Raw genomic sequence first — 10050 nt, forward strand, 5'->3', positions numbered from 1 at the left:
ATTCAGAAAGTTATGTTTTATACTAACCGTTTTCCTTGTCGCTCGCATCTCTACCAAATCACTGGAAGAATCACCATTACATGAATCCAAATATTCATGCTCACACATATCTTCAAACTACTAAAAGGAGAACTCATCCAGGTTTGGTTATACTACCAAAATTCTTGAAACATTTATTCAAACACCTGATATATAATCAAACGTACTTATGCAAGGCAATCACACAATAGTCATGGCATTAGTACATGAGAATTGTGTACTCACTACGAGACAGAAAAATGCATGCATCAATTGTACGTTATAAGTTATGACTAGTAAATTTTAAAATATATCATCACAAGATATCATCATAAATTATGAAAAATTGTGAACAGAGGCTAATTTACTTATCTGATTTGATGGCAGTTGGCGCTAGTAATAACTTTTTCCTTTTTCTTCTAGTTTTATTTTCTCCAGCCACAAAAGAAATCAAACTGATTAATAAGAAAACTTTCATGAATTAATAAGAATATTAATTATTCGATAGGCAGAGAAAAGAATTCGGCGAAGAAGGCGACGATAGGTGCAAAGAAACTCCAAGTCTCCCCATGTTTTGTGTGCGTTTAAAATCAATCTCCATTTAGAGATTATTCGGGAGTACTTTCTTATATATCTAATGGATGGAATACTAATTTTCTGTTGACTCATCAATCAGAGTCCCACAAAAGCAAAATTTTTATCTTTAACCAAACCAATTTGTACTTTCCACGTATTCCACAAGATCACATTGATTTCGAAATTAGAAACTAATCGTTTAAAACTGTTGGAAAAGTTGGGTAAAAAGGGAGATGAAATAAACACAAAGATAAATTGTTGTACCCGTGACTTTCAAGGTTCGAATAGATTTCTTTTAGACGATTATTTCTAGCTCCCAATATCAATTGGCGATTGCAACAGGTATGCGAAATAATGCCTTCAGGATACAATGAAAGCCCTACAGAGAAATTGGATTCAAGATTTGCACCCGTTGACCCAATCAAGAACACACGAGAGAGATTTCTGATGATGCTTTAGATAGAGAGAAAACATGTTGAATTGATCGTGAAGAATGAGAGATTACCTTCACTACTTATAGGAATATTCATGCCTATTGGAGATGCCTCTTCACTTTCAAAAGACACATAAGGTGTCTATTGAGAATGGTTGTGTCCTTTATAAACCATCACACCTATTAGAGGTGTCTATTCATCTCCAACTAACATCCATTGTGTTTATTCAACACAGAACACTTCCCCCTCATAGCGGAAAACCAAAACCGAAAATAATTTTATTTTCTAAGATATTGAAAATATCCAACAATTTTAACCTTAACCTGGAAGTGTTACAAAGAGAACCAAGGTATTTACCATTTACAGGTATCAAACATACTCGTGATATTTTAATGAGGTTATCATGAATATAAACACCCCGATACTTGATTCTCCATAGTTAGCAGTTGGCCAAAAGCTTCGCTGAGCTTTATAAACATTTCTAAAATGCTGTTCATGACCAGTAACTTTAGTTAGTATCAAGTGACAACTAGCAAGGGAAATGTGTGATAGGAGGTGCTGCAGGTGACATTAGTACCAAAGAGTGACAGTTTTTATCCTTCTTCCGGTATGGCTTATGGTGTGTGCCTACATAATGGATCACCGTGTTTTCCCACACGCTTTACCTTATCAAAAAGCTTTAGTTATTAATCCCATACAAGCCTCAGCTCCTTCCCTCTGTTTGTCCCAGTATGGAGGGTCTAACGAGTCATGAGTTTCACTGATGTTATAGGATGTTGCATCTCAGTGATGGACAAAGCCAGGGTAAATAGAGATGAGCTTATGGAAAAGATTCTTCAGTCTCTTAGCACGAGTTGGATAAACTTGTAGAACTACAATGGGAGAGATTTCCTACATAACATTAAAAACACTCTGATTGATTACCCTAGAGGCCTAGAGACATTCTCAAATGGGACAGTTCATTAGAGAGACTTTCGATTCCTTAATAAACAAGCCGCTGCTGACACGATGATCTTGGTGCAAGTACAAGAGAGCTGTCAGTGTTGTGTCAAGTAATTCCGAGTCACTTTCATTGCTATTTTTTATCTCACAATGCTATCGCAAATAACATCCATAAATATTTAGTTTAAATTTCGCAACACCCAAGTAAGATGGAACAAATGCATAACATATAGACAAACCAGTCAGCCAAATGAACAGCCCCACAGTTGAGAGAGAAGAGAGGTAGAGAAAGAGGCATGGGAAAGAAGGTAGGAAACAAAAACCTTATGAACAGATCACCCGCTTCCACTTGCTAATACTGCACTTGGGCAATTATGCACACCGATTTTCTATAGTGTTACCAACGTGGAAAAATATCGACTTTCCTTTTAACCTTGTGCTGAATCAGTTTTCGCTTGCCCATGGTGGAACTTAACCACAATGCAAGTGATGTTGTCGGCACTTCCACGAGAAAAAGCAGTCTCCGCCAACTTTAGAGCTGCAGCCTCAGGTTCTTCTTCTGTTCTTGCTAGAGAAACAGCATCCTAACATGTATAACAAGAACATTCAGTTATCTCAAGAGTAAATATATCAGTTCTACTTGCTTTCATCTCCTATACATATATATGTTTTAGGGTCGTTTGCTTCAACCAAACTAGAGGTGGCCAAAAAAGACTGTTAGACTTTCAAGATTTTTTTCATAGCAATGCTAGTTATCCTTTACCTACACTTTTTGTTTTCTGAACGACGATCATAACTCCATGCAACTTTTGAGTGGATTAATAAATTGGGATCCTTGTATTTGGGATAATACGGATAGGACGCAATTACAGTGACCTAGCAACAACAAAACATTAAAAAGAAAAAACAGCAAAGTAGTAGCTAACCTCATTTGGTACCACATCCCAAAGTCCGTCACTAGCCAGCACAAGGAGTTCAAATTCATCATCGATCTCTTGCTCCTGATAACAAAATATAGAGTGTGAACTTCTGTGCCACTTGCTACCCGAGAAATCTACTCCAGGTAGTATTTATACAAGCACTATTTTACCAAATCATGTAAGTTAAGGACCCTTAGTATAGCTCGGCTGCTATTAATGTGCAGAAATCCAACTCCCCGAGTTTACGTGATGCACATAATGAATAAGATAAAAAGGCCATGTTACACACTAAGAAAGGGGAAGTTTTGCGACTAACTCATTTCAGTAAATGAGCTTACTTAGTACCTGGGATATCCTTGCTTGCAAGACAACACTAAGGTTTTCATACAACTTTAATTTCTAAATCAAGCATAATTGATACCAAATGGTTACGAACTGGATAGGCTTGAGGCCTCCACATACCTGGATCTCAGGCTCCGCCACAACAAACTGCTTAAGTAAACGATTGCCGAAAGCACGGGACATTGCCAACACGCCTCCTACCCTCCAAGTACCTGAACTACCGCAGTTGAAGATCCGAAAACAAATCTATTAGCTTGAGATACCTAAGAGGGTAAGCAATCACTTGTTCTTATGAGAAAACTCAAGGAACCTTTCAAACAGAATAACTAATTGTGTCAATGTACTACTACACTTGCCTGCCCACATAACCACTCCTCCAGCGTTCTCAATTCTCTTCCGCTCATCACTTCGATTTGGCTTATGATCTTCTGAAAGAGCTACAGCTGTGAACACAACGAGATATGTAGAGTTTCAGTTTCAAAAAACATCAGTTCTTTATTAATACTTTGGCTGATTGCAGCAACCACAAACTATTTCAGAGTTGTCATAGAAACCAGTAAGGAAAGAGCAAAAACCCCACAAGTTTGGAATACCACATAAAGGGAGAATATTTGGTGGTAACGTAAGCTAGAAAGAAAAATATTTTTGAAGGCGCCCTTTAGAGAAATAAATATGTATGCAGATGTGGGATAGAACTGCGGCGTTCATTTTTTTTTTTAAAGCACAACCATAACCTGTGGTACAAAAAGTTGTGTTCTCTCTCTCTTTTTGGTCCAGTCATAGCTAAAAGGCAACATATAATCTTTCACATCAAATCAAGGTTGTGCGCAAGAGTGCATGCATGGTTACTCTGAATCCAAAAATAGAATTCATAAATTTGAATTTAAATGTAAAAATAGGTGCTGCTAGATACTAGCAATCCACAAATGAAGTACTATTCATAAAAAGTTGCCATCGCCATGAAGAATGAGGAGGGAATGGATAGTAGTGTGGGAAACCTAAAACAATGGAATGGTCATGCATTCACCAAGTCTCTTGGTTGTGACTGCAGTGGTCCGACTCTACGCATGTGAACCTATCCAAACAATGTTATTTTCAATTGACAAACTATTCAAGACTAAATAGTAGTCACTCAGAAAGCACGGACAAACTGCAAAGATAAAACAACAACGCTACCTTTGCCAGCCTTTGATATTACTGCTCGAGAGTCCCCGACATTTGCTACATACAGACGAGTACCAACCAAAACTGCTGCTGAAGCAGTTGAACCATCGTCCCGATACGTATTGCTTTCAGAATCCAAGAAATCCATATCAGTTCTTTGATACGTTTCACCTGCAGTTTGCACAATTGTTTAGCAAAAATGCAAACAAATGAATTTTGATAACAAGAAAGCCCGGTGCAGGACGCACACTCTATATGAGCAAAACAGAACAATTGTGTCACAACGATACCGTACGAGTATTGGTACAGGTATTGTTACAGGTTCTTTGACATGGCCAAAGAAAAAACTAGGAAGCATGGACACGGCATCCACTAAGTTAACTGTATATAATTATAACTATGCATGAGTTATATTTTGATCGGAAGGCACCAACTATAATTGAAGAAAAGAACACCTATGTTTCTTCTTCTTCTTCTTCTCTTTCACCCTTTCTTCCTCAACTATTTCATGCTTTACAGAACTAAGTGGCACAAATGTTAAACTTTTAACGGCTAGCAACCTGCCTTGTCCGGTCCATTTTATCATAAATCACGTACCAACTTCATCACAAACTATAGAGGTATTAAAAATTTGATAGCAGGCATTGCAGACATTTTATCACGCTAAAAAATGCAACATACTTATTGCCAGTTTGGTGTCCTTCATAAACTGGGGGTGCTTCACAATGTTCTCGAATAAGTGTTCCCTTAAAAACTCTGAGGCACGTGAACCACCATGACCTGTCATGACGTAGTATAATAAGTATAATAATAAACACTGAAAATTTGAACCGAAAACTACTAAAATACAAGCTGAGTAAATTTTATATGGTCGCGGTCCTATGACTGGGATACTTGGACAGCTTCATGACATGCAAAGCTCGAGATCTCATAACGCCTAGCTCTAAGACCCATGTGGAACCTCTAGGTAGACCATTACTGATCCAACCTCGAGATACATAAAGCTCGAGATCTCATAACGCCTAGCTCTAAGACCCATGTGGAACCTCTAGGTAGACCATTACTGACCCATGTGGAACCTCTAGGTAGGTCCATTACTGATCCAACCTCGAGATACATAAATCTGTGGACTGCTTATCACATGTCTTTTCACAGCGGTAAAAAAAAGGACAAGGAAAAGATTTGGTCTCTTATAAAGTAGACAGTTATGTTCATGCGAGGCTGGTCTACACGATCTCCTAACTGACACCAGAAAATGATGGTTACCCGAACCCAACATAGGTCCGAATATCCCAAAAATTCATTTACTAACACTACCATATTTATCAATTAGTATCGATATCAAAGATGGATTGTGATCTAACCATCAAATATTCCAAAAAGACAGACTGGTTTTCCATCAATAGTGGACATCTTAACGTCAAAGCAGTCTTCCATGCTAGCCCTCTTTCCCCTAAAACTCGAATAGCCACAGCTCAGCCTTCCATCTTCACTGTCCACCAAACAAAATTTCAACTTATAAAGTTAGCAAAGGCTTCGATATGAAAAATCGTATCAACTTCACCCCACGGCTCATAGCATGAATAGAATAGATGTCTCGAGCACACATAACACACCCTTACCGTCAAAAAATTATCACATACAATCAGATGCAGATGTAGGCATAACCAATTAATTTAAACCTGCTGCAAAACAAAATAGACTCTCAAGCTAATGTTTCACCGTGTTCCAAGCTTGCTCTCTTACCCCTAAACCTCGAATACCCACAGCTCAACCTTCCATCTTCAGTGTCCCTAAAATTCGAGCTAATATTTATTCAGGCAAATATTAACGCCTAAGCGGTAGCAAAGATGAACCACTTCGTTACAATCCATCATATGTAAAATACTATACGCCCGCAGATATCATAGCAGTTCTCTTGTCATTGCGGACTCAATTATCGAAATTGTGCCTATTGCCAGAATAAACTACATTAACATCCAACTCTGAACTGGGAAACTGATTTTATTTCATCCTGCATTTATAATATTCTAATAAAAATCCAAAATACAACTACTGTAAGCAATTGTTCCAGCTTTGCATCTCAAAAATGAGTTCAATCTGTGCCCAATTATTTGCAAAACGTGTCTGAAACTGGAACGAAGTTTATTTTAATGGCACATCATGATTCTAACTTTGCATGTTAACTAAGTGTATTCAGGTATGCTAATGAGTCATTGATACGCAAAGAAAAATCTATTTGATGAAATCACCATGAAGAAACAAAATAAAACAAATTGTTATACCTTTTCCATCCACCAGTGGCATAACCACCTTCAGTAACATTTTCTTTTCTAGGCAATACCTTAACAGCGGATCCCGGTTGCGTAGAACTGCTATTATCCACCATCATATTCATAAAAGATCTAAATTTTCGATTCAATTGATAAGAAGATGAAGAAGAAGCTCCAAACTTTTCATTCAATCCTTTTCCAAAATCCTTGAAATGTATAGGCCCTTGTTTACCAAAATTCTCTATATAACCAGCTCGAATTATTAAATTCCGTAAACTAGCTTTGCATAACATCTAAAAACCCTCTTCTGGTTTCAAAATAACAAAACTGCACATAACAATTAAAATTAAAATTTCAAGAATGTACAAAATGAACAAAAATAAGAAAAACAAAATAAAAAGCGCACCTAATTTGCGTATGATCCTGGTTTTAAGAAGTAGATCCATTAACATATTCAATATGAATATTCATTGATATATCTTTTTCAGTAGTAGATCTCATCAGCATCTTCTTGGAAGAGAATTTTTTATTGGCAAAAAAAAGAAGAAGAAAGGATTAGTTATAAAATGATTATGGGGAAATCTTGTCAGAATGACAGAGAAAAGGAAAGAAAGAGAGAGAGATTTGATGAGAAGAGTTCAAAACGGGGTTTGTTAGATCCAGCTCAAATTCCCTTCACTACTAATATAATTAAAAGGGGGGTATATTAGAAATAAAAAGTAAAAGATATTTTAAGATATAAGATAATTATAAAAAGATAAACTTCTCATTCCTCCTCGCTTGATTGGGGTATACCCAGATTAACTGGGGTATACCTAATGAGACAAAAGTTAGGTCATTTTGAAGTAAAAAAAGAAGTCACCCCTTAACCATGTTTTTTCTAGATGGCTAAATTGCCCTGCAATGATTAACACTAATTTAATTGAAATGATTAGATTGGTTAAATTAGTTAGACTAGTTAGTTGATTTATATGAGTGGATTTGGAAATGATTGAGAGTAAGAAAGAGTATGAAGTAGTAGAAGAAATTTTTTGGGGGGAAAGTTAGGGTTTTTGAGAAATTTGTGATATGAGTGATTCTAATCCTGATTTTGAAGTGGGGGAGTGTTCTAACTTTTCTCCTACAAATGAGTACTTGTATGATGGTCTACCAAATCATGATCAGATTATATGCATGATCCTCACTTTTATTTTCCTCAAACTCAAGATGGATATGGAAGTGATGAATGTCTTGAGCCAAACGTGGAATCCAATGACCTAGAAGAAGAGAATGGAGCTGCAAGTAATCAGGTAGACAACTTATGTGGTGAAGATTGTGATTTTTCCATGCAAATGATCGATTTTGCTCTCTTTTTTTCACTTTTGCTGCCAGTGTCGGCATGGTATATATTACCAAATGCCCTGACTTTTCATGAGCAGTGTTTAGTCGGCAAGGTCGAAAATATGAACCCTGCCGACTACAAGAATTTTTGCAACACAGGAGACGTGATTTGAAAATGTTTAAGCCGGCATTGTAGTAGATACGTCGACCCTGCCGACTATAGTTTGGTCGGCACTGTTATATTTTTCTACCATGTTGGTTGTTCTTTAGTCGGTGTTGTTTTATATATCGACCCTGCCGACTGTTGTAGTACATAACAACTAACTTGTGATGTTTTGTAGATTGCATTGGTACCGATGACGGATCAGCCTCAAGCTCACAATGTTGGGGGTCCTGATACTTACGCACATTATGTTAATTATTTAGAATGGAAGGAAAAAGACGACGCGGTCAAGTGGGTTACTGAGAAAGCAAAAGAGAATATGTGAGTTCTAGTTAAAAACACCCAACAAAAAGATTCACGGTTTGAATGGTATGCGAGTGTAGTGGGTCGCCGGACGCAAGTCACAAGAGAAAGGGTTATGTGTATGATAAGAAGACGACTAGGGTGTATAAGACGAAGTAAAAAAAGTGTGGATGCCCATTCAAGATTATTTTTTGGAGGAACAAAGACACCGATAACATGTGGAGAATGAGTAGAGTTGATGTTGGTTGGCATAACCATAAAGATCCGGAAAGTCTTGTTGGGCACTGCCAAGTTGCCAAGTTGAAACCGCACGAGTTCGAACAAGTAAGAACAAGTTGGGGAATTAAACCAAGAAAGCTCCTTAGTAAGTTCAAGAGGGACGACCCGCATAAACTTTCTTCATTGTCTACAATTTATGCGGTCAAGGCAACTATCAAAAGAATTGAATGGGATGGAAGAAAGGTAATGGAAGAATCACAATGGTTGGCACACAAATACAACTACACGGTGAGACACCATGAGTCATCGGTGGGGAATGTGGATCGTATTTTTCTTGCGCATCCCGATATGATTCAATTGGCACGGTGCTTTTACCAAGTTTTGTTCATGGATTGTACTTAGAAGACGAATGGGTACATCATGCCTTTGTTGAACATTGTAGGACAAACCTCGGATAAGCAATCGTTCACGGTGGCATGGTGTTTTATGGATCGTGAGAAGGATGATAGCTATATTTGGGCATTGGAAACTTTGAAGCTTCTTTACCACGAAGACGAGACTCCCGGGGTTGTAATGACCGACAATGAGCAAGCAATAATGAACGTCGTGAGGATAGTTTTTCCCAATGTACAAAATTTGCTTTGCACTTGGCATATACAATGCAATCTTAGAAATAATTGTAGGAATCATATCCAAAAGCCAAAGGCAAAGAAAAGTATTAAACGTGAAAAGGAGGAAGGTAAACGTCTTAGTAAACTAACTAAAGAGGAGTGAGAAGAAGAGAAGAATAAAGAAGACGAAGAATGGAAAGAAGGTGAGATCAAGTTTGGGTTATTCATGAAAGCGTGGGATAAGCTGGTTTGGTCGATGAGTGTGGCAAGATTTGATATAAACTTGAAGGAGTTCGAGGATGATTGGGGCACTAATTACCCCAAAGTAGTGGAATATTGAAGAGACAATGGTTGACGCCACACAAAGAGAGGTTTGTGTATGCTTTTACTTACGACTATAAACATTTCAAACTTAAGTCCACAAGTATGGTAGAGCAAGCTCATGGGAGACTAAAAGGTCTACTTTTCACGAGTCAAAATGGGATTGTGACGGTGCAACATGCTATCCACGAGTACACTAATAATGATATCAACAAGATAAGAAAGAAATTCGAAAAAAGTAGGTTCCGGAAGTTGAAGGAGTTTAAGGTGGTTGCTTATTGGAATACATTGCAATGTCTCGCATTGGGAAATATGTTTTATGATGAAACATCTCAAGTTGTATCAAAAGTATGACAAACCGAACACTCCTTGAAAGTGTAGGATAATGAAGGTTATCAGATTTGCATGTCGTCATATGCTTGGTAGGTATAAAACTCCGATTCC

General features: G+C 37.5%; 1 protein-coding gene across 1 annotated transcript; it reads right to left on the bottom strand.

The window, feature by feature from the left end:
- Nucleotides 1–2069: 2069 nt before the first annotated feature.
- LOC113298964 (probable protein phosphatase 2C 76) lies at nucleotides 2070–7338 on the bottom strand. Its single transcript, XM_026547865.1, has 9 exons — nucleotides 7076–7338; nucleotides 6682–6996; nucleotides 5761–5888; nucleotides 5078–5176; nucleotides 4409–4567; nucleotides 3589–3675; nucleotides 3353–3444; nucleotides 2897–2971; nucleotides 2070–2554 (listed from the first exon to the last, which is right to left on the bottom strand). The coding sequence occupies exons 2-9, from the start codon at nucleotides 6960–6962 to the stop codon at nucleotides 2399–2401; spliced, it is 1077 nt and encodes a 358-aa protein (XP_026403650.1). The 5' UTR covers nucleotides 6963–6996; nucleotides 7076–7338; the 3' UTR covers nucleotides 2070–2398.
- Nucleotides 7339–10050: the final 2712 nt, after the last annotated feature.

This window comes from Papaver somniferum, chromosome 7 (genome assembly GCF_003573695.1).
Source record: "Papaver somniferum cultivar HN1 chromosome 7, ASM357369v1, whole genome shotgun sequence".
Lineage (NCBI taxonomy): Eukaryota > Viridiplantae > Streptophyta > Magnoliopsida > Ranunculales > Papaveraceae > Papaver > Papaver somniferum.